Source organism: Drosophila albomicans, chromosome 2L (assembly GCF_009650485.2).
Source record: "Drosophila albomicans strain 15112-1751.03 chromosome 2L, ASM965048v2, whole genome shotgun sequence".
NCBI lineage: Eukaryota > Metazoa > Arthropoda > Insecta > Diptera > Drosophilidae > Drosophila > Drosophila albomicans.
The window spans coordinates 21,085,024-21,112,196 of record NC_047628.2 but is presented as its reverse complement, the minus strand read 5'-3'; the positions used below and the strand labels follow the sequence as shown (position 1 = coordinate 21,112,196).

Genomic DNA, 27,173 nt, shown 5'->3' with positions numbered 1-27,173 from the left:
GTGCAACAAGAAGCAACAAAGGTCGCCCCCCGGGTGGCCCACGACATCGAGCGTGGCAAGTGGCAAGCAAGCAAGGAGGCAGGCAGGTGGCAGGTGGCAAGCCCATTAACACCGTGTGCGCTTGAGGTGCCGTCGTGTGCGGCTGCAACTTGAATAACTAAACTCTGCAGCCAGCAACTTTTGCCAGCCACTTCTTTGCCTCCTTCGACCTCCTCTGCCTTCTAGCTCATTTTACTTGTTTCCTATGCAGCCGTTTAGTTAACCGTTAATGGCATTTGAAACTGTTTTTATTGTGCGGCTGCTGCACAAAAATGTTGCATAATTATAAGCGCTTCCGGTTGAAAACTTTGCCTCAAGTGAATTAGGAGCAATGGAAGGAGGCAGGCAGTCAGGCAGCTTGCAACTTTGCCACTTGGCCGAGAGTTGTTAACATGAAAATGGAATACAGTTGTAGCCCAAGACACTTGAAACAGCGTTTCTTTTTTTTATTTTGTTGCTTTGCACGTCAGCTGCAATGCCGCATTAATAAGCTGCCAGGCGGTATTGAAGGCGGAGTGAGGTTGGCAGATGAAAACTATGCCACAAACAGTTATTTGCACAAATCAATATGAAAAGTTTTTGACAAACTTTAATTGCGAGTCGCGAAATACGCGAATTGCGCGGGCTAACCCCAAAAAACCAAAAAACAGCAGCAGCAAAACAGCCAAAACACAAATTGCCTCAGCCAGCTAACGACAATGGAAATGCATTAAAATTCTTGTGCTTCTCTATTTATATTTGAATTGAGAATTTTGTATTTGTATTTCGGTTGCTGCTAGCTGCTAGCTGCTAGTTGTATTTGTTATTGTTATTGTTATTTCGGTCAAAAATATTTTGCCCGCCCATTTCGAGGAAAACTTGCGCAATCAAAAGTTGTGCCAACTGATTTGATGCTTATCAAATTGAAAAGTTTATTTAATTTTTTCCCTCTCTGTCTCGCTTTCTGTCTTAGCCTCTCTGTCTTGTATTTTTCTTTGGTTTTTATGCCTCATTTCAAAGAACAAAATATCGCATAAAATATGCAAACGACGTTGAGACCAAGAGATGGAAAATGTAAATGAAAATGGGAATGGGAATGAGAATGAGAAACGGAATAGGAATGAGTATGAGAATGGAAATGAAAATGAAGTTAATATTATTACTGTTTTTAGTTTTATGGCTAATCATAAAAATTATCACGCCCACCATGTCGCATAAAAGCGGCAAATAGCGCACGCAATGTTTATTCTCCTACTATGTATATAAAAGAAAGGGGGAACGGTGAAAACGGGGGAGGAACGCAATGGCAATGAAACACTCCACACATATTGCGTGGCCATATTTTGTGTTGTCTCGCAACTGTGTTTTCTACGTGTGTGAGTTGTCATAAAACTCTCGAGAACCCCAACAAAAAAAAAAGAGAAAAAGAACGAAACCTTTTGTCAACTCAGCTGTGCCGCAAATTGATTTCGTTTCAAATTCGCCAATTCACAGTGCAGTTCATAAAAGAGGCAGCAAATAAAATTTATAGCCAACCACATAAAACGAAAGTTAGTGGACAATAGCATAATCGAATTTTGAGAGAAATGTTGGCGGAAATGAAATTTTAGCTGAAATACGTTTCACGTGTCAATTGCTTAAAATCTTAAAATGAACAAATGAAAAGTGTTTCCTCTTTAATTCCTTTTGCGAAATGCAGGTGAAATTGATTTCTTAACGTGTTTTAAACATTTCTACTGCTACCCAACTAAAAATTCAAAAAGTTTACTCCACTTTTTTTTTTGGCAAGCGTGCGTTTAATATTTATGAGTGATTTATCACGATATAAAAATAATAATAAATGCGACCAACAAAGAAGCACGCACAAGCAGAGAGAGAGAGAGAGAGGGAGAGAGAGAATGAGGGAAGCGAGACAAGTAGCAAGTAACAAGGCTTTTTGGATGAAAGAAACCCAAAAGGCAGAGACTGTCAGGCCTCGTAACAAGGCGCACTCCATGTCAACGCCTTTGTTCTGGCGCGTAACAAGCACCACTAGGACAATGCACAGCCCCCTCAGCTCCCCTGCTCCTTCAGTCTGCCCTTCTTCGATTGTTTCTCGCGTAGCTCGTAAAAAATTTGTCAACAAACTTTCACTCAACTACAAAAGGCAACTCAGTTAAGGAAGTTAAGCAAGTTTTTGGTATACGACCGAGGCAAAGTTGTTGCTGTCCGCCTGTCTGCCAGCCGCATTGATTTCAGAGAGTTTACGATGTTTTGGCGTAGGTTTTAAGTGGCGCACGCAGCGTATACGCAATATGTTGCAACTATTAATTACGCCTTGTTGATTCGCGTTCGTTAATAAATTTATATTCGTTATGTGCTGTCTCTCGTTTTTATGTGCTAATCAATGAAAAGTCATAAAACAAAAGACAACCAAAAAAAAAATAACGAAACTGCAGAAAACAATGAAACAAACATTTTTTGCGTTGCTCTGATTGAAATTTTTTGCTTTACTTTTGTTTTTAATATTATTTATTGAGAGTTACAGTTGGCCGGGCGCCAGAAATCTGTCAGCATATCCCCAAGTGAATTATGCGACTGTGTGGCGGATTTATACGGCACTTGTTCGATCGAGTTTGGCTTTAACATTTTGCGCATTTTCCCCCCATTTGAACCCCATTCGCCATTGACATTCCAATTCTCATTTCCATTTCGTTCTTTTGTACACATTTGCAGGGGTCAACATGGGCTACATGGAGAACAATTATTCGAATTCGAACAATGGCGGCAGCGTCAACTCGCAGGACTCGCTCTGGCAGGTGAAAATGTCAGCAGCGGCTGTCGGTAATCAGCAAACTCTCGTCCAGGCGCCACACAATCAATATGTGGAGCAGCAACCCACCTACGGCTACGATCCGCTCACGCATGGCGGCTACGGTGCTGTCGACGACTACGCCCCCTATCCACATTTGACAGCCACGCCCAGCCAGGTGGGCGACGAGTATCACAATTTGCGCAACAGCCAAAATCCGTCCCGGCAGGATTACTGCAGTGATCCCTATGCATCAGTACAGAAGCCCAAGAAGCGTGTCGATCAGCATTTAGGTGAGTACTATTTAAAGGAATATAATTTACTGAAAAATGAATTAACTTGAGGGTGAAATGAATGGGAGAAAGTGACATACTTTAAATGAGGAAAATAGTCTGAATGAATTGATGACAATTTCAAATTGAGAAGTGTTTAAGACTGATTAGAGAAATGAGTGAAAGAATGTGAATGAATAATGTTGACGATACTTAAACGGAGTTGAAGGATGTCCTTTTATTAGAAAAGATTAATCAAGAGACCAAAAATTATTAACAACTTTGAGAGAACTAATTTAAAAATCAATGTAGACAATTTCAATTAGCAGAAAACTAAAATTTGACAGATCATAAAAACACTTTAACTTACTTTTTCCCAAATTTCATTGAATTGATATTGACAAATCTAAAAGCATCACAGATTACTTTAACTTTTGTTTCGAAATTTAACTGAATTGAAAATCATTCCTAAGTAATGGAATATGAAATTGCATAATTTAGCTAAATGAAACCCACATCAAGTGTAGTTTCTAAGTAAGCAGTTACAATTTATGCCTCACTCCCCAATTTGTAGAAATGGAACAGAGCTTAGATTAAGTGACTATTAAGAGTCTACCAAATTAGAATAAAAGGACAGTAAAAGCCCATTATAGAAAGCGCAAACTGTCCGATAAAGTATGCTTAAAAAAAAAAGAAAAACTCAGAAAAGTAAAAGGGCGACTGATGAGACAGGAACAGGAAGCGAAAATCTGAAATCTGACAACTTTCATCGCTCGCTCAGGCCTCTACTTATGACACATTAAGCACGTGGGTCGTGGGTCGTCTCTTTTGGTTCAGCTATCTACCCGATTGTTTTCCAAAGTTCGAAAGTTATAAAGAGGGTACATGGAGGAGAGGGGACGGGAAAGGGTGCCAAGGGTCGAGACTGAGCTAGCTTGTCAAACTTAGCAACTGTTCTGTGGGCTGTTGTTCTTGTGTTCTCTCTCTGTGTGTTATGTTCTGTTGGCACTCGGACTTTTGGTTATGACAAGTTAAGCACTTGGATATCGCTGACATCGACCCATTGCGTTCCGTTCACTGGCTCATGCTAATTATGTATGTATGAGTGTGTGTCTGTGTGTGTCTCTCAGTATGAACCACGCTCCTCTCTCTCTTCACAAAAAATAAAGAAGAGAGCCCAAAACATGTCACAAGTGCGCGTTTACTGCTGCCTGCAACAACTGAAGGTCTTGGCTTAAAGTCTTTGCCCAACTTTTGCTTAAAGTTTAACGAAGCAAACACAACAACAACAACAACAAGAACAAGGAGGATAACAACAACAAGCCATAACTACAGCAACAAATTGGATGCCCCTTTGGCATCTTTTGCTTTGGCATCCTTGTATATGATGTTGTGTTGTTGTTGTTGTGGTGTGTGTGCCACAGCTTGTATGTGTGTGTTCTTTTTTTTTGTTGTAATGCCAATAACACCGCAAGTGCTTTAAAATATTAAATAATAAAAAACAAGGCGAACAACCAAAATACTCGCACAACAACAACAAATAAAGCAGCTGCGTAATGCAAAGAATGTCTAGTTCGATACCCTGTGAACGGAGGGAATAAAGGAAGCAAGTCAAATTTAGACTTTAAGGAATTTAGAAAGAAGAAAAGATCAAGAAAATTTAAAGCTAAAAAATTTATGAATTTTCTTGTGAATAGATCAATAAGGGAAGTTGTTTAGGAATAAAGAAAGCAATTCAAGTTAAGACTTCAAAGAATTTAGAAAAAAAAATATAAAAATCATATATGAATTTAAAAGAATAGAGACGAAAAGTAAAGCGAGTCAAGTTTAGGCTTTAAGGAATGTATAAAGAAGAAAAGACTCAGCATATTCATTTAATTTACTATACATGCTGTTAAAAAAAGCGGTGAATAGATCAATATGCGAATATGCATAGCTTGTGATCAGTTTTCTATTGTGTTATACAGAAAACTACAAGCTGTAATAATGATAATAACTAAAATAAAATTACACATTCGCTTATACTTATCATAAGTTAGTCATATGTTATACCCTTTATCATTTTCATATGCTGAGTATAAATACAACGAACAGAGAGAGAGCTGACTGCAATCAGACGGCCACAGGGCGTATGCGTGATGATGTTGCTGCTCTTCTTCTACTCTCCGTTATGTTGCTCTCCCGCTCTTCTTGTTGTTGTTGTTGTTGTTGGTTACAACTATGCGGCTTATGTGTATGTTATTACACACACAAGCGCACATACCAAAGTGTGTGTGTGTGTGTAAGCCGCGTGTGTGCCGTATTTGTGTTATCTTTACGGTTTATGAGCGAGCGCTCCCGAAAAAATAAAAGAAAAACATTTTTTCGCCTGCTTTTCTTTTTGGCTTCGGTTTGGTTTTTATTTTTTCTGCTGCTGCTATTGCTGTCGATGTTCTTGTTGTTGTTGTTTTTGTTGCTCTGGCTCGTTGTTCGTTGGTTGCCTTTGCTCTGTGTTATGTTGCGGGTTTTTATTGCCAGACGACGTTGCGGCAGGACTCAAAACAGGATGTGGTTATTGTTCTTGTTGTGTCTTGTGTCGTCCACGCTTGAAATTTTGTTGTTGTTTGTGATGCGTGTGTGAAGCATCAGCTCAGCATGAACAGAAGCTTGTGCGTTTTGTATGAAATGCAAAAGCGAAACACAAATACGTAAACTCTGCGGCTTCGTCAGCTGTATAACAAAATACAGCAGCAGCATCAGCTGGCCACGCCCTCAACGCCCTTGCTGTGGTTAAACGCAAAAATTTTTGCGTTCATGGCGCCAAAACTAAGAAATGCTTCAAATAGCAGCAAAAACAACAATAACAATAACAACAACAACGGCAACTGACAAATGCCAAACAGCCATATAAGCGTCCCAGCTGTCCATGGCGTGTACAACACACACACACTCACGCAAACATATACATATACATAAACACACACACTGATATATGCATGTCAATAAAATGCAACCAGCAACAATAGCAACAACTTGCCCCACGAGTGCCATCAAAAGCAAAAGCAACTAAAAACTGAAACTGCAAGGCAGATTGTTAGAAAAGCGAAGGGCAAACAGTGAGAGAGGATATTGAAGAGAGGAAGAAGAGGGGGCATTGACAGTGCTACAATATGCAAATACATCTTCATTACATTGATGTGTCAGCTTATGCACAGCTGCAAGTGAGTGCGGCAGAGTGTGGCAGCAGAGTGTGTGTGTGGCAACATGTTTAAAAGCTTTTACATTTGCCGCAACTGAAGCTGCTGATGCTGCTGCTGCTGTTGCTGCTGCAGCTGAGTTGAGCTGACTTTTGTGGCGCTGCAACAACAGCTGAACCAGAAACAGAGGCAGAGAGAGTGGCAAAGGGTTGCAAGCGACGGCGCCGGAAGGAAGCAAGTCTGCGGCAGCGAAAGGCGGCAAAAGCTGCGTAAGCAAAAAATATTTTTGGTATCTGAAAAGGGTATCAAAAAGAGAACGAGAGATAGAGAGAGAAAGGAGGAGGGAAGCGGAGGTTCTGCTGTGGTGGGATGACTGTGTGACTGATTGATTATGCAGACTTTGCTGTCAGTTTTGCTGGCGCATTTTCGCACATGAAGCTTAATTCATCATTAAACCAACAGAGCACGCGAGAAAAATGAAAAGAGAGGAAGAAGTTGATGACGAACTCTCGCACTCCAAAGTATAAAGGATATTTTTGTGTGTCAGACGAGAGTGTTTAATCTGCTTAAAGCCAAAAGTCAACTCGAACAACAACTTTCAGTAATTAGAATGTAAACTGAGAGTGCAAAACATAACTTGCAAAGCATTAAAAATTCACCCATCATCAGATTTTCAAAAATTTGCAAAAAATGCGGAAAACTGACTACGAAATGAAGATAAAATGGGAAATTTTACAGCAGTCGAAATACCAAAAAAAGAAAGAAGCTGCCTGAATTGCCCTCAAGCAAACAACGTACAAAATTTAATTGCAGCAAACAGAGCAAAGAGTAAAAAGCTGCCGACAATTTACGAAAAACAAATCAACTCGCTCAGTGCGCTTCATCGATTCAATCAAAACGAAAATAACTCTTTTTTTTATAGGAGCAAGAAATCGCATTCATTTTGGCGGTGCAACAACTTGAGGCCATAAAAATAGTGCAGCCAATAAATGCGGCTTCCAATGACGCACAACTTATTCAATGCGCCATAAAATCACATGGCTATGGCACAGGCAACATCCTCTTCCTCCTACTCTCCTCTCTTTTCCATCTCTCTCTGTGTCTGTATCTTTCGCTGCGGCAAGACGCATAAATCATGAGTCGCCGAAAGACTGAGTAAAGGACTCGGAAGCAACGGCTGCTGCTACAGCTGCAGAGCACTAAACACACACTAAGTGGATTTGTGAGCCTGTGAAATAAGTAGAGAGAAAAAGTGTAGGATGTTAAGGGCTAACTTGGCCAAAAGGCAACAATGATAAGCGACTCTCAACTGCTTAGGTGGCAGCATGTGTGTGTCTGTATGTGTGAGTGTGTGTGTGAGCTTGTGTGTGGATAAGCTCGACTGCAATTTGTTTACTTTCGACATTTTTGGGTAAATATACCAACAAAAAATGGGTTATTACGAGCTTAGAACTGTGGACGTAGTCCTTGCTAAGGGCAACAAATTTCCATGGAAAAATGGTAAAGGCAAGCAAGAAAGTATCGAAAAAAGGATACCCTGTAAATTTGAAATATAAGTTCAAATAGGGAACAATTCTAGTTCTTCTCGAACAATTCGATGAAGATATTTCGACTAAGCAAACAAGTTTGTCATGCCCTCTACAATGTACGCAATGTTTAGAGGGCAATGGAGTAGACAAACGGTTCACCAGTGCGTATGCTTAACGCAAAAACGATTAAGTTGTTCCAACTTGATTCGAGTCCCACTCCGACAAAAAAAAATGTTTTGGGCCAAGCTGCAAACTGGGGAAATTGAAAAACAGCAAATGTAGTGGACCCCAAAAAACAAAACCGTGCACCTTCCCATGATGAGGGCGTATTCGTAGGGGGCGTGGCATGCATAAAGTTATGCGCATAATACGCACAGCTCACGTATTGGCCATAAAATACGTACGAGCCAGCAACGAAGTGTGTGGAGCGGGATGCGATCTAAAGAGTTGAAAATCTAAAGAAAATAGTCAAAAAACGAGCAGAGAAAAACCAAGAGCCAAGAGCAAAAAAAAAAACACAAACTAGACAAAAAGCGAGGTGGGCCAAAAAAGGAGGCAAAACAACAACATTGAAAAGAGGATTCGCTTATTCCTTTGGCTGGCTTTTTGCCTTCATTCTAGCTGATGTTTGTTGCTGTTGTTGTTGTTGCTTCACTCTTTTTTTTTGGGTCAAGTTTATGCAGATGCCAAAGGAAAATGGAGAATAGGGGCGACAAACGCGCTTAGAAATTTTCGCACGCCACAGCCAAAAAAAGGAAACGAAGAGAGAGAGAGAGGGGGGAAGGCATGTTAAAGAGCAGTTGTTAAAAAGGATTTACCGTTTTATATTTGTATGCGCCATGTGAGTGGATATTCAATGCGAAGTGAGGAGGAAGGAGGCGAACAGAGCGAGGACACATTGGTATGTGGCCAAGGCGAGAGTATAAAAGAAAGAGAGCGTAGTAAAGTTAGAACAGAGGTGTTAACAAAGAAGGGGTGGAAGCGGGGCGGAAAGAAAAAAACACATTTTGAATGCGGCGATTTCGATTTTGAAATTCAAATTCCAATAAATTTTCCAACGATTTGGCAGACAATGCAAAGCGATTCGTTTGCGATGAGATGCGATGCGATGCGAAGCGAAGCGATGCAAAAGGCATCCTTTTTGGCAGGATTTGCATAGCACAGCTGAGAGAGGGGGGAGTTATGCGAATGGATTTGGAATTGGGAATGGCATGCGATAGAGTATTCTGTGTATAGTAAAGGGCGAGCTTCGACTTAAATATATGCAACAATTTGTTGACAAAGATGTTCTGTGATTCAAAATTAATGCGCTGTTTACACATGTGCCGTGGCCAGATTTCGCCCAGAGAGAGAGAGAGAGAGATCCTTGGATCTCTGTGTGAGTTGTGAGTTGGAAATTGGTCAACAGCCTGCGGCTGGTAGACCAGAACAACGAATTTAATTTCGAGTTGTTGGCTGCTGGTTGCTAGCGATGGATGATGTTGACATTCATTTCCAATTGCCACAGCAACAACAACAACGACGGCAACAATTGCAGTTGCCGTAGCAACAGCAAGGGGAAAAACTACTGTGAATTGTAATTAATTTTTTAACAGCCGCTGCTCGTTAGCAGCCGCCAAACCAAACCAGACCGAACCAAACCAAAACCCAAAGCCAACATCAAGGACTCAGCCAACTGGCAAATTAAAAGAATTGTCCCGACCTAGTCAACCCGATATGCAGCATGAAGCATGCTGCAACAATGTTACAGTAACAATAACAACAACAACATGCCACAATAATAAATAAAAGGCAAAAAACTGGCAATTTTAAGCTGCAATTTAAAATGGCAAAAGTAAAAGCTGCTTATGCAAAGCCTCTACTCTCGCTTCACTCCTCTGCACTCTGCTTTTCTCTGCTTCGGGCAAGCCAACAAATACCCTTTTAAAGTCCATCTAAAGGATTAGCAGTTATGCCAGACTTTTATTGGCACTGAAGCATAAATGCGTTGACAGCATTCCTTTGACTGCAATTGTAGCAACTGCAACACACAGTTCAATCAGTAAAAGGATTGACTGTTCTACTGATTGATGGACTAAAGGGAAAAGTCTTTGCAGAAACAATGCGAAAAATGTAAGGAAATATTACAAATCTTGAATCGAAAGGGAAAAGGGAAACTTGAATATGCAACTAGTGAAATGAGAATATAAGAACATAGATAGAATAAAAAAATACTGAGGAACATTCTCTATAGTAAAAACAATCTATCAATTTAATTAACGAACCTATGTAAACATCAATATTCAAATTTGTTTAGTATCAATTCTATGAAGAAACTATTATTTCAATAGCCTTCAATTAAGTATGTCAACATTAAGTATACGTCATGTTTGTCTAAAGTGCAAATGTGTCTGTGTGGCTGTGCAAACTCATTTTAGGCCAATTAATTGTAGTTGATTAACTAATCACAAATCACAGCTGGCTTTTAGCTATGTTAGTCTTAAGCTATGCAAATCAAAACGATCGAACGCTAACCATTTTGGCTTTCTCTTCTCACTCTCTCTTTCGACTCACAATAAAAACAAATCGCATACAAAATCAACTAAACACATTTACAAATAATATCACAGCGGACATCATTCAGGATGTTACGCTCTAACGGAGCGCGCAGGCTGAAGTAAGTTAAGAAATGCTTGCATAATGATGCCAATGATGATGTTCACAATTTTCAGTTTCACTTTTCTATATAGCCTACTTTTCATTTTCTCATTTGTTGTATTCGTTTTGACTCCTTTTGCTCAGATTACGCCCGTTGAAGTTTTTGCTTAACTCCCTCCGCACACACACACATACACACACACTTTCACACACACATACAGACACGCCCCCTTAAAAAACATCAGAGCATTGTGTGTTTGTTTACGACACAAAAGAGAAAAACAGTTTTTGATTAGCATTTCGTTTTTTTTTTCTTCCGTTTATTTTTTTTTGTATTTTTTTGCTTTTCGGTTTGTTTTTAATTGTTTGCGCATGAGTCTCAAGTTTTGTGCCAGAGTTTATATTGCTTGAAAACTAATTTAAACAATTTCGTTGCAGATTCACCATATCACGACGTAAGCGGCCTGCCGAACCCATACAACATGGAGCACATGGAACAGGACGAGGTGCTGCCCCCCCAACAGCACATGTCCCTCAGCTATGATGACAGTTTCGAGGGCGAATATTCCACAACGCCGAATGCCCGAAATCGTCGTGTCATACGCGAAATTATTGTCTAAGGACGTATTCCCAAACACACACTCAGCAACAACGACAACAAACAAAATGAAAAAGAGGCAGAAGAACAGGCACTCCATCTTATTATATCTCACATTACACACACACACACATACCCACACACACACACAAACACTTCATTCAATCATTATTATCATCATCACATCAGCGGAAGCTGCAAGTAAAATCTCAATTCTTACATATTTTTTACTCAATTTGAGAAGTGGCCATTTTTGAATATGTGTTTTTTTTTAACATAAAATATTTGTTGTTATAAGTACGAGTATGATATCGATAAACGATAACGATAGCGATAGCTAGTTTAGTTGAGGGTACGTGTGTTGAGTTTTATTGGCAACGAATTGATATACGATAACGATAATTAAGCATCGAGTTCTCCTCTCACATTATCAAAACCAAGCTCTAGTTAAGGCCGTGACATCACACTTTGTTGTCCCACACACACACACAGATACACATGCACTAAATGTTAAATACGAGCTACTCACTCTCCCTCTCTATATAGCATATATATATATATGTATAATATATAGGGCAGCTAAGTTCTAACATACGGTAAATACTTACTTATGCTATGAGGTCCCAGTCGCATGCATTCGCAAGAAGATCGAAACCTAACTGTAAGGCATCAAATGTTGAAATGAGCAAAATTTCAAAAACTAAAACAAAACAAAAAAAAAGAGAAAAAAAACAAGAATTATATATATATATACATTATATAAATAGATATATCTCACACGTGTTTTCCGTAAGGCAGAAGCAACCGTTCACATAGCCGTTAAGAATTAAGATCGTAAAAGAGTTGTGGCCACGCATTCGGCACTTTGTCGTCGTTTGCTACACAGTTTAGTTAATTAAATTAATTATATTTATAAAAAAAAAAAATAACAGTACGACCTGCCACAAAACAAAAAAAAAGAATAAAATAATTTACTTTAAAATAATTTAAATTTTTAAATAAATCTGAAAAACAAAAAAGAAAAAATACAACAAAATGTTGCTTTAAGTAAGTTATAAAGAAACAAAAGAAAAGGAAATGAAACTTTACAAAAATTATTAAAAATAATTCAAAAACTATATAGAAAACCATAAAAATAACAGCAACAACAACTCCAACTGTGCAGCATGATAAACAAAAAACTACGGAAACTTTAAAACTAATTTAAAAAATTACAAAAACGAAACTCTTTAATTTGTGTTCTGTGAGCTTTCTGTTGAAATTTAAAATTTTTTATATAATTTGTAAAGTTAAACAAAAAAAAAAAAGAAAAAAAAAAACACAAAAATAAGTTATTTTTATATGTATTTTTATATATGTAATATTTACTGATTACATTTTAAATTTTATGCCTATTTGTTTTATCGCATATCGTATATTATTGTTCGTAACCCTTTGTTCTCTGCATTGTTTTTAATGTGTTTTTTGCAACTTTTTGACGACGGCACAGAAATTGTGAAATTTGTGTTTTTGAAAATATATGGGAGGCGATTTTTTGTAGCTAAGATTTAATTGTAAATACATGTGTAATTTGTATATATTTACTTGATATACAAAGTAAATAAGGCAGAGAATGCGGCAAACTTAAATATACATACATATATATTTAAATTGTAGTTAATTTTAAACAATTTCAAAATGAATTTACCTAGTAAGCTAAATAATTAAGCGAACCATGTTTAAAAGCAAATGCCACAACAAAACTACGAATAAAGAAAAATTATAAAAATCAACTACAAATCAACTGCATCACAAGTGAAAATCTCGTTAAAGAACAAAAACTAATCATCATATGAATAAAACTGCAAAATGAATCTTTATTATATAAATTATACACTTTAAAGCGACGATATACATACGATATATATATATATACACTTGCATATAACATATATACATACATCTACATCTACTTATTATTTGTAAATAAGGAAAACAGATATTTTAATTTCCAAAACGAAACAAAATCCATTAAAAATATATTTCCAAAAAACAAAAAAAATTACAAATTCTTTTCATTTCAAAGTTCAACTGCGGTTGACATAACAACAACAACAATAACAAGAAAATCCACATTTGCCCTTGGGGGGTCTCAACAGTTCATAGAAACAGTTTGTAAACTATTTTATGCATTTGTGATTTTCATTTGAATATTTTTGCTTTCGTTTTGTGTTGCGAAATTAGCTCAAATATTTACTCACAGACACCCACCGACAGACATAAAATAAATAATGATATTAGCAAAATGATTTGCGGCCATAACTAAAATGAAACAAAACCAAGGAATTTAAATTAAATGCCATGTTTTTTGAGCCGGCATTTCGACATTAATAAAGCGAGTGACGGCAACACGAAGAACAACAATTTGATTGGCACAAAATTTATAGTATAGCATGCAATTTGACTCAAAGTGGCAAGCAGCAACAGCCGCAACAACAACAACAACAATGCCAAGCAGAGGCAACGTTGGCAACTCTGGCGCCGGAAGTAACACGACACTTGACATTTTAATTTAATGCCGTGCACAGACGTCGCTGACAACGCTGCAGTTACAACAGCAGTTGCAGCTTGCAGCTTGCATCTTGCAGTTTAAGCAGCTGCAAGCAGAGTTGATAGTCGAACAAAAGGCGTCCTTGGGGGTAAGTCGGTAAGTGCAAGTGGGCAAGTGTCCATCTCTAACTATTTGCAGCATCAGTGCGTGTGTCAGTCCCTGAAATCGATTATTGAAATTACGCATTATGCAGCTATTTGAGATAAGTGCCACATTTTCGAGAAAATTAATTACAAATGAAGAGACCTATTTTGCAAAATGTGAAATGCAATTCTCTCTCAACTGCTGTATTGTGTTGTCAAAATATGTATTTCAACTAGAATTTGCTCTTTCATTAGTAAATGATGCCCCAATTGAGGTTTCACTTCAATAAACTGGCACAATAATACCATTGAGGCTCTGCACGCATAATAACAATATCAGATTTCTATGTTGTATACTTATCATCAACTTCCACTCTGTTTAAATGTTCACCTTAATACCTGCTTAGTAAAAACAATGTATCAGCATATATTGCGTAAGCACTTTAAATGATGTAAATAAATACGGAGTCTTGGTTATCCTAATTTTATAGAATAGTAAGCAACATCCTTAAACATTTGACAGAAATATAGAAAAAAAAGAAACATAATAATAATACATTTTATTTGAACAGTTTCGTTTTTTCTTGTCGGCAATTTTAAAATTTCACATTTGAAATTTTTATAGCATACTTCTAGGATCCACTCAGAATCATTTTTGTTAAACAAACTATATCTCGGCCATATCCTACCGCATTTTCAAAGGACATGTTTTGCTACGATCAGAAGGACCAAATCTACCGATTGGCATCAAAAAAACAATGGGTCATCTAAGGATCCAACACTTGCAATTTTTTGTTCCGAGGCTCATGAGGAAAAGGTAAAATTGGCAAAGTTCACGATAACTCGGGAACTACAAGGACGATTCGAATGTCCTTTGGCACGATGATGGGCCTCATCAATATATTTAGATTGACACAGGACTCGCAAGTATCACACAGGATACGGCTGAGATATACGCTATTATCTCTATTTACAAAAGTCCTTCCAGCTCGGTTGTTCGCAGGACATTCGTCCTTTTTGGTATGTCAATGAGTTTATATTAACTGGAGCTATCCTTGTGCCAAAGGACATCCCGATCGTCCTTCAAATGGCCGAGATACCGCGGATTTCCCATTTTTTTTGAAAATTTTCTATGCCTACCCCTTGGAAAAATGTGAGGTCCTTTTTTTGTAATATCCTTGAAATCCTTGAATGCCAATTGTACTGATTACTCTGATCACAAAAAGCTATATCCTTGTCAGATCCTTAAAGAGTTGGTGGAGTTATGGCAAAAAAACCAATATTGTTCAAGCCTTGTTCGTTAGCATTGCATACTTTTAGGGGCACTCAAGTTAAATGAAAACCAGTCATATTTTAGCCAGTTTGAATTTTAACCGACGATTTTTTTTTTCGTTGGTTACATTCAAATTTAAATTTGGCCCAACAAAAATTTAATTTTTATAGCATACTTTTAGGACCCGCCATGGATCATTTTTCGAAAACAAGCTATATCCCGGCTATATCCTGCCACATTTTCAAAGGACACATATTGTTAGGATCACAAGGACCAACTCTACCGAATGACATTAAAAAAATGCAGTGTCATCTAAGGATCCAATACTTGTAATTTTTTGGTCTGCGGCTCATGGGGAAATGGTAAAATTGGCTAAGTGCACGATAACTCGGGAACTACAAGGACGATTGGAATGTCCTTTGGCAGGATGATGGGCCTCATCAATATATTTAGATTGACACAGGACTCGCAAGTATCACACAGGATACGGCTGAGATATACGCTATTATCTCTATTTACAAAAGTCCTTCCAGCTCGGTTGTTCGCAGGACATTCGTCCTTTTTGGTATTCCAGTGAGTTTGTATTGACTGGAGCTATTCTTGTGCCAAAGGACATCCCGATCGACCTTCAAATGGCCGAGATACCACGGATTTCCCGTTTTTTTCCAAATTTTCTATGCCTACCCCTTGAAAAAATGTGAGGTCCTGTTTTTTGTAATATCCTTGAAATCCTTGAATGCCAAATGATAATGATAGTACTGATTACTCTGATTACAAAAAGCTACATCCTTGTCAAATCCTCAAAGAGTTTGTGGAGTTATGGCTAAAAAAACAAATATTGTCCAAGCATTTTTCGTTAGCATTGCATACTTTTAGGGGCACTCAAGTTAAATGAAAACCAGTCATATTTTAGCCAGTTTGAATTTTAACCGACGTTTTTTTTTTCGTTGGTTACATTCAAATTTAAATTTGGCGCTACAAAAATTTAATTTTTATAGCATACTTTTAGGATCCGCCTGGGATCATTTTTCGAAAACAAGCTATATCTCGGCTATATTCTGCCACATTTTCAAAGGACACATGTTGTTAGGATCAGAAGGACCAACTCTACCGATTGACTTTAAAAAAATGGGTTGTCATCTAAGGATCCAGTACTTGTCATTTTTTGGTCTGCGGCTCATGGGTAAAATGAAAGTTTCTCAAATTGCAGGATATCTCAAGAACTACAAGGACGATTCGAATGTCCTTTGGCAGGATAATGGCCTTCATGAAAATATCTAGATTGACACAGGACTTGCAAGGATCAAACACGATACGTCCGAGATATATGCTATTATCTCTATTTTAAAAAGTCATTGTAGCTAGGTTGTTCGCAGGACATTCGTCCTTTTTGGTATGTCAATGAGTTTGTGTTGACTTGAGCTATCCTTGTGCCAAAGGACATCCCGATCGTCCTTTAAATGGCTAAGATACCGCGGATTTCCCGCTTTTTTCCAAATTTTCTATGGTTACCCCTTGAAAAAATTGAAGTTCCTCTTTTTCTAAATTTCTTTGAAATCCTTGAATGCCAATTGATAGTACTGATTACTCTGATTACAAAAAGCTACATCCTTGTCAGATCCTTAAAGAGTTGGTGGAGTTATGGCAAAAAAACAAATATTGTCCAAGCATTGTTCGTTAACATTGCATACTTTTAGGGGCACTCAAGTTAAATGAAAACCAGTCATATTTTAGCCAGTTTGAATTTTAACCGACGTTTTTTTTTTCGTTGGTTACATTCAAATTTAAATTTGGCGCTACAAAAATTTAATTTTTATAGCATACTTTTAGGATCCGCCTGCAATAATTTTTCGAAAACGAGCTATATCTCGGCTATATCCTGCTACATATTGCTAGGATCACAAGGACCAACTCTATCGATTGACATTAAAAAACTGCAGTGTCATCTAATTATCCAGTACTTGTAATTTTTTGGTCTGAGGCTCATGAGGAAATGGTAAAATTGGCTAAGTGCTCGATAACTCGGGAACTACAAGGACGATTTGAATGTCCTTTGGCAGGATGATGGGCCTCATCAATATATTTAGATTGACACAGGACTCGCAAGTATCACACAGGATACGGCTGAGATATACGCTATTATCTCTATTTACAAAAGTCCTTCCAGCTCGGTTGTTCGCAGGACATTCGTCCTTTTTGTTATGCCAACGAGTTTGTATTGACTGGAACTATCCTTGTGCCAAAGGACATCCCGATCGTCCTTCAAATGGCCGAGATACCGCGGATATCCCGATTTTTTCCAAATTTTCTATGCCCTACCCCTTGAAAAATTGGAAGTTCCTCTTTTTTCAATATCCTTGAAATCCTTGAATGTCAATCAACAGTACTGTTTACCCTGATTACAAAAAGGCATATCCTTGTCAGATCCTTAAGGATTTGGCAGAGTTATAGGTAACAATCGCATATTGATTAACCATTTTTCGCTTACATTGCATACTTTTAGGGGCACGCATGCAAGCATTTAAGCTAAATAAAACCAGTCATAACTTGGCCATTTTAAATTTTAACTGATATTTTTCTGTTCTGTCGGTTATTTTTAAATTTGAAATTGGCGTTGAAAAAATTGAATTTGTGTAGCATACTTTTAGGGTTCGTCGAGGACAATTTTTCGAAAACAAGCTATATTTCAGCCATATACCGCCGTATTTTCAAAGGACATGTATTGCTAGGATCACAAGGACAAATTCTATCGATTGGCATCAAAAATATATGGGGTCATCTAAGGATCCAACACTTCAAATATTTTGGTCCGCGGCTCATAATACCTTATTTTTTGTATTCAAAAAAGTCCTTGCATCTTGGCTGTTCGTTCTTTTTGGTATACCAATCAGCTTGTATTTTGATAAGAATAATCCATGTGCCAAGGGACATTCCGATCATCCTTCAAATGGCTGAGATACGGCAGATATTCCGAATTTTTGCCGAATTTACTATGATAACCCCTTTAAAAAATTGAAAGTATTGTTTTTTAAAGATCCTCGAAAAATTTGAATACCAATCGATAGTCCTAGTTAGCTTGATTACAAAACGATAAGTACTTGCCACCTCTTAAAGAAGTTTTCAGAGATTTGGCACAAAAAAATAATAATAAAGAAATTATTTTTTAATTTTAACGGATTTCTGTTTTTTTTTTTAAATTTATTTTTAAAGCATACTTTAAGTGTGAACCAAAGATCTTTATTAAAAACAAGCTATTACGTTTTTCATATTCTTAATTGGTACAATTAGATTTGATTACATGTTATGTGCTGTCCTGTTTAAGATTTAAAGTCACAATTCTTAGGGTTCCATTATTATTTATTTATAAATTGAGTTGGTTTTATTTACATCAAATTGAAACAATTTAACAAAGATATTTACTCGAAGAGCGAATGTTTTAGACAACAAATTTAAAATACGTATAAACTCGTTTTTCCATAACTCACTAAAATCCAAATTATTCGAAGATATTTCCATTCCTAACAAAGGCAATTAGCGCACCTCCTTCATGGTAGAAGCTAGAGTAAAGAAATATTAATAAGAAGTTATTCAATGCATTAACAAATAAATTCAGAAAGTGAAAAAGTACAAATGCAGTCTAAATCATATAGTACAATTTACATTTTTTATTTCAACTTAAATCAATACAAATAATAATAATAATCAGTAATTTATATGGAGTTTATTATTGTACATTATTTTATTTATCTTCAATAGTCCGAGCAACATGGGAAATACAAATATTTAAAAGAAAATCAAAACGTAGTTTAATTGCAACCGCCTCAATTCCATGCATAAATATAAATTTAAAATCCATTCAGGTGCCCAAAACCAAGCAGCATAAAAGTGGACCTCGAATTTTGATATTTGGCACAGAAAAAAAGAGGAGTTGTCAAATGGTAAATGTCAAATGACAAACGAGTGGCAAGTTCATAGGGCGGTGCAAACAGATGCAGCATACGCGATGCGAGTAGGAATATGAGTATGGGCTTTCCACATGTCACATATCTAGGCCAAAAAGCCCTGTAGGCAAGCCTGTTTATATTGTGGCGCACACACAAACTCGAAGCTAGCAAAACTGCTGACCTGTCGACCTGACGACCTGGCGACCCAGCGCCGCATTCATTCATATGTCAGCGAGTCAAACAAAAGCGGCATATGCAATTCATTTACTGCCATTCAGTGCACGCCCACTCTTCTACGTCTATGGAGGCGTGTGTTTTGGGGGCACGCCCATGCGAGGCACGTTGCCAGCTGGAAAGTAGGAAGGAGAAAGAAGGCGGTGCGGTGCGGTAGCAACGTCAATTAAAGCGCTGCCGGTGCCGCCTAATTGGATTTATGCCACATTTATGTGTAGGTGCAAATTCGTGGAATTGCGGCGCAGCGAGCGAGGCTCGTGCTAAAAATCAGTGGGATAATGAGGCAACGGCAAGCAACGGGGCGGTATGGTGTGGCAACGTGGCAGCGTGTTGCGAACGAGCGAAGCTGTGGCAACCGCAAACTCGACGCGACTCGAAAAACCCGGCCAACAATTGCAAGTTGTTGCCGTTGCGAGCAACTTTCGAGGACTTTAAATGAAATTACGCGCAAAACTTTCGGACCAAGCAATACCAACTTTTTGAAGAGATCAGCCAGGCCACAATGAGTGGAGGTGGAGGTGGAGGGAGGCATGGTGGCGGGGAATAATTGTGTGGAGTGAAGTTGGCTTTCGACAGGGAAATGGCATTTCTATTGCGGTTGCGGCAGGCACGCACTTGCAACTTGGCCAAACTGAGTTGAGGCAACAACAGCAACAGCAACAACAACTTTGTGCCACATAATGAGTTTCATAAATTAACACAAATTAAAGATACGAGCAAGTAATTTACCTATTCGAAGATTTTTCTTCTGGACGCCACTAGTCGGCCATTACATTACACCCACACACACCCAAAAAGAACACCTAAGCACACACAAATACACACCTACGCACACACACACGTGTAGCTAGAACCAAGAATTGTAGTCGACCTTTTGTGCGAATTTTTGCGGTCATTGGTTTGTAATTAATGCGACTGAAGCTCGACCAAAAGGTAGCCTTGACTTCGTCCAGCGGTCGCCAAATGTGGCAACGAGACTGCCGCAAGCAACACGACGCATTGTCTTCACTCCAGTCACAGTGACAGCTTCGCTGTGACTGCGACTGTGTCTGCGACTTTGACTCCTGCTGCGACTTGCGGGGCTCGCGGTTGAGGCAGTGTTGAGTGCTTTTGTGTTTAATTTTATTAATTATCTGCGTAATCTTTGAAGTTGCCTCTTGTCCGCCCAACTGCCAATGGCTGTCTGTCTGTCTGCCTGCAAGTGTGGAGGTGTAAATGTGCATGTGTGTGTGAGGCACTGTTTGAGCTGCTTTTGTGTGTGGTTTTGGTTCGCTGGAGGCTTGCCCCTCCTACTGAGCTCCATTCATTAATCGCATCAGCCAAGTACGTGTGTCTGTCTGTGTATTAAATGCCAAGCACAAAGTTGGAGAAACTTTTGCCAAGCCCCCAGGACATTTGATTCACACACAAATACATACTCGTAATATTCGAACTGAATATCAACATGCAGACAGCTAAATAAATAAATGGCAACCATGCATAACAGTTCATTTCAGACAACCAAAAAAAAAAATGCACATTGTATAATAATCATTTTTTTGCTAATTCACAATTTCATTTTTAAATTAATCGCATTTTATGCACGGGTCTCCGGAAATTCGACTATTGCGTGACCCAAGCAAATCGTTAAAAAAAATGTGTTCATCAATTGCCGCACATTTGCATATCAATCAAAAGCTGAAAGTAGTAATTCACATCTTTGATTTTATTTTATTTATGAACATGCGCAAAAAGTTGGACATATTTTTTATGTAATTTGATTATGTTCATGCTGACGGTTAGTAAAAATATTATGTCTAGTTTTTTGCTCAAATTTAATAAATTCCACAAAATTTATATCAATTTTTTTTTTTAAATATATATAATAAATGAATATTTCAAAAATTATTTTAATATACCAAAGGTATAAGATAGTATTTATATAAATTTATAAACATTGGGGTATTTAATTCTTTATTATTACATTCTTCAAATATAATAAATGAATATGTCACAAAAATATTGAAATACACCAGAGGCTTTATATATGCATATTTATAAACTTTAATATATTTTAAAACTTTAATATTATATTCTTAAAATAAAAGAAAAAGTTATACCAACAAAATACCATAATATGCCGAGTGAGATATGCATATGGGTAATTCTCTGACGGATGTCGCTTGTGACCATCTTTTCAGTGAAAAAAATCTGTCTGTTTGTATAAAAACTTTAAATTTATATATAGAAAATTTAGAACTCGAGATTGCATGCATTAATCATAAATGCTAAAATAAGTTAGTTAATCTCGAAAGTAATATGAATAGTCACAAGCACAAAAAATGAAGTCACAGGGGAGAAAGAACCGACGAATAGAATCAGATTACTTGGAAAACAGTGTGGCCTCGGAATTGTGCCATATTGTTGCTGTTTGTCACTAGGAATGTGATGTTGAATGCTGGCTGGCTGGCATAGAAACAGAGCGGCCAATTAGGCCAAGAGGTGACCTCGAGTTGGCCTGCTGCTGTTTCTGTTTCTGCTTCTGCTTCTGTCTTTGCTGGCAACAGCAGAGTAATAGTAGCAGTAGCAGCTGCTTATTGTGGAGCAGGCTAATCCCAGCTACTGATTGGACTTACAGGGTTTGGTACGGTGAGGTTCGGTTGTCTGGCAACCACACTGTGCGACTGCAACCACAGAGGATAAGAGGGCAGACAGCATTAGATGTGCGATGTGAGAGGGTGAGGAGGGTTGCTCGCACGCGTTTGCCGGCTTTGCACTGTGGCGTTATCGGGGGCTATTGAAAGATCTATTCCCAGCGGCGTAATTTGAGCGCAAATATTGAAGTTTAAAACCAGAAGCGCTAATAAATGTTATAATCATAATGAGCAAATGTTTAAACAATGCCCACGCCGAGAGCACGACGATGGTCACGGCCGGCGGGGGATTATAAGTCACATCGAGAGTTGCATAAATTTTTGCGGCGCCGGAAAGACGAAGCGCTGGCGATAAGAGCAAGAGCAAGAGCAAGAGCGAGAGCGAGAGCGCGAGACCCAGAGGCAAAGGCAATACACGAGAGTCAATGGCAATTGCAAATGGGGAAAGCGCTTTTATGGTTAAGCAACCCTCGGTATCGTGATTGTAATTATGAATGAAATTTGAATTGCAAGCGTGGCAGCAAATGAAAGCGAAATTTCAAGCTGCTGCTGTTGCTGCACGTGCCCCGGAACTGCGATGGGGAGTCAGGAGACAGGAGACGGAAGCCGGGAGACATGGAGCAAAAGGAGCTGCGCCTGCCTGGTCACGTGTCCTCATTGCCAGCGAATGGCGGCTCGGAAGTGCCAATAAGTAGTTGTCAATATTGACTGATTATCTCAACACGGGACGAAAGCAGGCAGGCAGTAAGTCCGGGGAGGAGCGGGGCGTTGCTTGGAAGGCAGCGAATCATGATTGCGAGTAGTTGCAGACTTGAACGGAAGTAAACATAAATCACAGCAAAGATAGTAAGTAATAGCGGGAGGGGATAAACGAAATGGGTGAAGAGAGAGGGAAGGGAGGGAAAGTAAGCCCGGGCAATGCAATTATTTAGCAGGAGATGGCAATAATTTAAAGCAGACAGACGATGGGCGGCAGTTGACAGGAAGAAGCTGCTGCTATTTAGTTGCACTTGCAGGAGATGCGCATAATTGCATCTTGATATCACACACACACACACACACACACACTCACCACTCTCCAGCCTCTCACAACATCATTTGGTTGGTAGTAAGATATAACATCTAAACGCTGATGAGGGTTGCAACTATTTCATTTGAATGACATATTTTTTGGTGTAATTAGTTAGCGATAACTTATTTGAGGAGTGATGTATTGGGTCATCAATCAAACCGCCTTTGTCTCTCCCTTTCTTTATTATTTTTCTCTGCCCTTAGCAGTTTCCTACACTCTTTCACTATTAATGTTAGTCTACATTATAATTTTTGTGTTTAAATTTATGAAATCACATATATTATTTATCTAAAACTCTATCATCTAATTTGTTCACATATATTTTATTGTAATACATTTTTCGCAATTAACATTTCTTTGATCTTTTGCTTTTAAATTCTTAAGTTATCGTGTCTTGCATAAGAATAATTTAAACAATGTAATGTATTAAAAGTAATAACGTACAATTTATTCGTTGACTCATCGTGCTCGTTCTTTCATTAAATCTCGTATTCTTGTTACCCTCTAACATTTTGTTCAATGGTATTTTCCATTCTAAAATAATCTTATGATCCTCAGTACAGCAACTACTTGGTATTTATCAAAGGGTATTTGCCAGTCATACCATGCGCCTTAACAATAAACAACTTGCATATATGTAAACACTCATTATCAGCACTTCGAACTAGAGAGACTTTGTGCAAAAACAAGAATGAATGACTTAAAATACGAGTATATATGTAAATAATAATGCTTATGTACAGATTTATCGTAAAGCGACTTATCAACAGTGCCGCAAGAAGAAAGCGCGAAGCATGCCGCGTTGTCGCATTGCTTCAGTCTTAGTTCGTGTTTAGAATGTTCCACAACTGTCGAGGATACATCGCATTGCAACTGCTGCTTGCTCTGTTATTGCAACAGTCGTTGCTGCAGATCGTTGAAGCACGCTGCAGCAGACCCGATGATCTGGTCAATGGCAACACAATAATGAGACGCACCATGGTGCGCTTCCGATGTGACACTCGCTATACTCTCATAGGACGATCAATCGTCAGCTGTACCTCGGATGGACGTTTGACAGGCGAAGTCCCTTTCTGTGCCAGTAAGTATCGGAAGAGTTATAAATTGGATAAAGAAATTTTAGAGAGAGATAGTGCCGAACTTTCTGAGGGAGCAATCATTTATAAATGCAAGCATAAAATCTTCAGTCGAGAGTTAAAATGAAAACGACAGCAAAAGTTCTTTGCACAAAAATTGAAATACAGCAATTTAAATTTAAAAACGATTCATTACTGAATCAAAACAACAAACTTTAAAATCTTACTTATACTTAAAAAATATAAATATATAAAATATACCACAATGAGCAATACTTATCAACAGTTAGTTAACGTTCTTATTTGGAAATATTTTCTTCAATTTATATATTTTTTTATGTAAGCACACAAAAAACACGTATTTAAAGAATAATGAAGGTCTCAACAAAAGTTCGGTAAATTGATAACTTTTAAATGTTCCTTGCAAATTCAAAATTTTCAAGATAATACTACTTTTTTGAGTTTAGAAAAGATCGTTTAGGAATGAAGACTAAAAAAAATAAATAAAGTTACCGCGTAAAGTTACTTATGTTGAAGAATTTTATGGTTGCATATAAAACTTCATTCTTCTCTCTGGGTGCTCGTGACTCATGTTGCTTGTTTTTCATTATTATCTCAACACAACCAGGGGCGGGCTGTGTCAACCCGTCGCATCCGGAGAATGGTGAAATTGAAATACAGCGTGGCCTGAGTGCTGTGGTCATATGCAAAGAGGACTTTGTGGTCGCTGGCAATGCTCTGGCCCACTGCAATGGCATTAACTGGGATCGCCATCTGGGCATTTGCCGGCATCGCAATCACACGCAGGGCCACGCATGCGACTTTGAGACCGAAGATCTATGCGGCTGGACCACTGAACTGGGTCTAATTCAGCCTTGGCGACGTGTCGCCACCGTTGGCGATTTCCATATGCATCGCACGGGTCCGCGACACGATCACACACTGCAGCACGCCTATGGCGGACACTACATGCTGATGGAGACCAATGCGTATGCCTATGGCGCCCGTCACTTCGTCTCGCCCATTTATCCCCGTGAGCTCAGTCTGAAGACAGCCTGCTGCTTCCGTTTCCATTACTTTATGTATGGCTCCGGTGTTGGCAGTCTGGTGGTATCCGTTAAACCCTCCCAGATGAGACTGGATGAAATGTGGGAATATAATGCACGGTATGTTTAGCTCGGAAACCGGATATCGGATAAGCTAATATTCTCTTTTGCTTCCCTTTAGGTATCAAAAGTTTAACGTCACTGGCAATCTGGCCAATGAATGGCGGGAGCATACGATTCGTATCGATGAAATGACCCAGGACTTTCAGGTGGTCTTCACGGTCACGAATGCCAACTCGCGTTTGGGAGACATTGCCATCGATGATGTTAGTCTCATTACGGGAAAAGAATGCGGCATGGGCAGTATTACGACCACCACGGAGGAACCTGTTACGGAGACTGACCTTGTTTTTGACTTTCAAAGTTGCGAATCTCGTTGTAATGCCTCGCATATACCAGATGAAATTCGGACTTTATATTTGATTCTGGGTTGCGGATGCGATGAGCGGTGTATTGATAATGGCAACTGCTGTCCCGATTACTTTGCAGTCTGCGTATTTCCTTTTGAGGAGACGACAACCACAACGACAACGACAACAACAACTACAACGCCAAAGCCAACAACAACACCAACAACGACGACAACACCAACGACAACAACTGTCAAGGCAACACCAAAGACTACGCCAAAGGTAACTCCCAAAACAACACCGAAGCCTAGTCTTAAGACTACCCCCAAGCCCACTCCGAAGCCCACTCCCAAACCCACTCCCAAACCGACTCCTAAGCCAACTCCCAAGATCACCCCCAAGCCCACTCCTAAGACTAATCCAAAGACTACTCCCGATCCTCTTTCTAAGACTACTCCAAAGGCTACTCCCAAGACTACTCCAAAGGCTACTCCCAAGCCTACTCCAAAGGCTACTCCCAAGACTACTCCCACGACTACCACCAAAATAACGCCAAAGCCAACGCCACCAACAACACCATCAACTACAACTCCAACAACAACAACAACAAGAGCGACACCAGTCACAACTAACACAACAACTGCAACAAGTCAAGCCAAGTCGACAAAAGCAATTCCAACAAAGACAACGCAAGGTAACTGTTCGTCAACGTATTTAATAATTATATTTCCGAATTATTTTGAACAATTCTTTAGCAAATGGGAAATGATAAACCCCAAAGCTCTAATGATCTATATTTATTTAATATTAACGTTTTTAAAAAACTTTAGTCTTAAAAACTTCTTCAAATACAAAATTCTTTAACGAATTACATGATCTATTCTATCGAAAAGGAAAACCTTTCACAACATTAATGCTATCTGGTAAAATATAAAATCTTTATATAGAAATTCTATCAATTTAATAAGGCACAAATCGAGTTTAATGACAACGCAATATTCATTTATATGTTATAACTTTGTATCCTCTCTTTTTAGCACCCAGCCGTCAACATGGTAAATACAGCTGGCCAGTGAGCTCGAAGGATCTCGAAGGAGAAAGCGACAGGCAGAGTTCCTCGGGTTACGGGCGCTTTATGTGGTACTCACTTCTGACCATCATACTGATCATTGTTTTGGCAAGCGTTCTTTATCGCTGGCGACGACCCAACGGCGGTACCATCGAGAAGGCTGTCAGTTTTCAAAAGACCCTGGCGACCAAGCTAAAAAACGCCGCGCTGGCGGGTGGAAAACGCTTGGGGAGAAGTGAAGCGAATGCTCCGCTCTGTGACGACGAGGATGATGATGGCTATGATGACGATGTGCAGTTTGAGGAAATGGGCGTGGATATACGGGATGTGACGCGGCTCTAACTCAAGTTACTCTAACTCAATTAATTGTATAAATTTAAAACTCGTCATACTTGTTAAATGTACTATAAATGAATACAAATAAAGCATCTGTTTAAATAAAACAAGTAAGAAAGTTACAGTCGAGTGTGCTCGACTGTGAGATACCCGCTACCCATTTTTAATAAGGGCAAAATATTGCGGTATTATTTTCAAAATATACCGAAAATACTTAAAAAATACTAAAAATATACCAAATGGTATATTTTGTATATCGATACAGCACACCATTTAAAATATACCATAGACGGCACAATGTACCAGATTGTCGGCCAAAGCAACAAAGAGCCCTAGTAAGTAGACGTTTTTGCCCATACTAAAGTATTTCTTTAATAACACACAAT

At 38.6% G+C, this 27,173-nt stretch overlaps 2 protein-coding genes and 1 long non-coding RNA gene across 6 annotated transcripts in view; 2 read left to right on the top strand and 1 right to left on the bottom strand.

Annotated features, from left to right (window-relative positions):
- LOC117565756 (cell adhesion molecule Dscam2) overlaps positions 1 to 12,800 on the top strand; it is a 107,927-nt gene extending 95,127 nt beyond the window's left edge. The window contains exons 7-9 of one of the 2 annotated variants that reach the window (XM_034245008.2): positions 2,734 to 3,102; positions 10,396 to 10,442; positions 10,862 to 10,945. In XM_034245008.2, the coding sequence (XP_034100899.1) occupies positions 2,734 to 3,102; positions 10,396 to 10,424 (398 nt within the window). In that variant the 3' untranslated portion in view covers positions 10,425 to 10,442; positions 10,862 to 10,945. Of the gene's footprint in view, positions 1 to 2,733; positions 3,103 to 10,395; positions 10,443 to 10,861 lie in introns of both variants that reach the window. The other variant, XM_034245007.2, reaches the window with a different exon arrangement.
- A 5,651-nt stretch (positions 12,801 to 18,451) lies between these two features.
- LOC117565067 (uncharacterized) overlaps positions 18,452 to 27,173 on the bottom strand; it is an 85,135-nt gene continuing 76,413 nt past the window's right edge. For both annotated transcript variants that reach the window (XR_004571809.2, XR_007954619.1), the window contains one exon: positions 18,452 to 18,524. This is a non-coding gene — a long non-coding RNA (uncharacterized LOC117565067). The remainder of the gene's footprint in view (positions 18,525 to 27,173) is intronic.
- Positions 23,666 to 26,957, top strand: LOC117565065 (uncharacterized). Of its 2 annotated transcripts, XM_052002895.1 has the most exons (5): positions 23,666 to 23,931; positions 24,555 to 25,092; positions 25,154 to 25,664; positions 25,833 to 26,076; positions 26,420 to 26,957. In XM_052002895.1, the coding sequence occupies exons 1-5, from the start codon at positions 23,688 to 23,690 to the stop codon at positions 26,791 to 26,793; spliced, it is 1,911 nt and encodes a 636-aa protein (XP_051858855.1). In that variant the 5' UTR covers positions 23,666 to 23,687; the 3' UTR covers positions 26,794 to 26,957. The 2 variants fall into 2 exon arrangements, with proteins under 2 accessions (XP_051858855.1, XP_034099903.1); XM_034244012.2 differs by having other exon boundaries at positions 23,667 to 23,931; positions 25,154 to 26,076.

Excerpts from the sequence above, each read along its gene's own strand:
- LOC117565065 (XM_034244012.2), top strand. The coding sequence starts at position 23,688 with ATGTTCCACAACTGTCGAGGATACATCGCATTGCAACTGCTGCTTGCT. Across the intron at positions 25,093-25,153 it reads ATGTGGGAATATAATGCACG|GTATCAAAAGTTTAACGTCA; the intron begins GTATGTTTAGCT and ends GCTTCCCTTTAG. Across the intron at positions 26,077-26,419 it reads TCCAACAAAGACAACGCAAG|CACCCAGCCGTCAACATGGT; the intron begins GTAACTGTTCGT and ends CTCTCTTTTTAG.